General features: G+C 50.9%; 1 protein-coding gene across 1 annotated transcript in view; it reads right to left on the bottom strand.

Annotated features, from left to right (window-relative positions):
* Window positions 1-548, bottom strand: part of LOC103599904 (acyl-coenzyme A thioesterase 6-like) — a 7,160-nt gene extending 6,612 nt beyond the window's left edge. Inside the window, exons 1-2 of the mRNA XM_008584098.1 lie at window positions 526-548; window positions 3-136 (exon numbers count right to left, since the gene is read on the bottom strand). Of these exons, the coding sequence (XP_008582320.1) occupies window positions 3-136; window positions 526-548 (157 nt within the window). The remainder of the gene's footprint in view (window positions 1-2; window positions 137-525) is intronic.
* Between the last annotated feature and the right edge of the window lie 682 nt (window positions 549-1,230).

The following is a 1,230-nucleotide window of genomic DNA, read 5'->3' as shown; positions in this document are numbered from 1 at the left end:
GCCCTTCTCGTCGCGCAGGGACGCGCGCAGTGTAACCGGCTGCTCGGGGGCCAGGCCGCGCACGGCGATGCGCACCGGCTCGTCCCAGCACTGGCGGTGGCCCGGGGGCTCCAGGCTCGATCGTCGCCATCCCAACCTGGGCGGAAGAGGAGGCCCGGGTCGGCGGAGTTACGGGCGGGGTCTGGCGCGTCTCCCCCTCGCGGGGAAGCAGTCGTTCCGCACTACTCCCATTGGTTGCTCTTGGGGACTCCCAAAGCCACTCTGCGAGGCCCCCTAGAGTTTGTGCAAATATACCAGTGCCCTGAATGGAAGAAAGAGTATCTGCTAAAATAAGTTAATGACTAATCCTGCAATCCATTGTGGTGAGTGTCGAAATAGAGGTACAAAGACCGCCGAGAGCTAAAGGACTGAGAGAGATACAGTTACAAGAATCTGAATTTTGAAAACGCATCCCAAATGGTTATAATTCAGGTGACTCGTGGAGAAACATGGTCCTAATCCCTCCCTTGCCCCTCAGTCCCTTACCAAACCTTTTTCCTAGAGCTCATGGTATCTGGATCTGCTTCCAGAGCAGATTGATGTTTATGGGGGCAGACCTACCTGGGTTCCAGTCTGACCTTGATCCTTAATGGCTTGATGATCTTTAGCAAGGTAATAATTAAGCCTCTGAGTCCAGTTTCTTTATCTGAAAAGGCTTATTGTGACTACTACATGGGCTAACATGTAAAAACACTACACTGGCAAACCTGTAGTATCAGTGCCCTATGAAAGAGAGTTTTGTTTCTCAACTCACAGATCTGGTCACTGCCAATGTCAGTTTTGGGCTGTATCAGCCAGAATTCTGGCAGGAAGCAAGTGGCACGCTCAAACTGGGAATATGAGTAGGGTTTCATAAAGATACTGTATACAAAGGCATGGGTAAGATTTAAAAAAACAGTAACAAGGCAACGGAGGTCTGGTGCAGAACCCTGAGCCTGAAGGCTCAAGGGAAGAGGGCTGCCTGGAAGGAGCTGTAGCCTTTTTAGAGGGAGGCAGGCAACCTATGGTGTGGCAGGAAGGGGGAGACTAAACTCCTCGACTTCACTCTCCTCTTCTCCTTCAATACTTGCCAGTGTCTCTGTGCATGAACCAAAGCGTACACAGAGCAGGGTGGAGAAGGGAGAAGGGCACATGGTGATGTCCAGCAAATGGAAGCTCAGTAAATATTTATAAACTGAACAAGAAGACATC

The sequence above is a fragment of the Galeopterus variegatus genome, unplaced genomic scaffold, assembly GCF_000696425.1.
Source record: "Galeopterus variegatus unplaced genomic scaffold, G_variegatus-3.0.2 Scaffold101, whole genome shotgun sequence".
NCBI lineage: Eukaryota > Metazoa > Chordata > Mammalia > Dermoptera > Cynocephalidae > Galeopterus > Galeopterus variegatus.
This window is presented reverse-complemented; position numbering and strand designations above follow the sequence as displayed.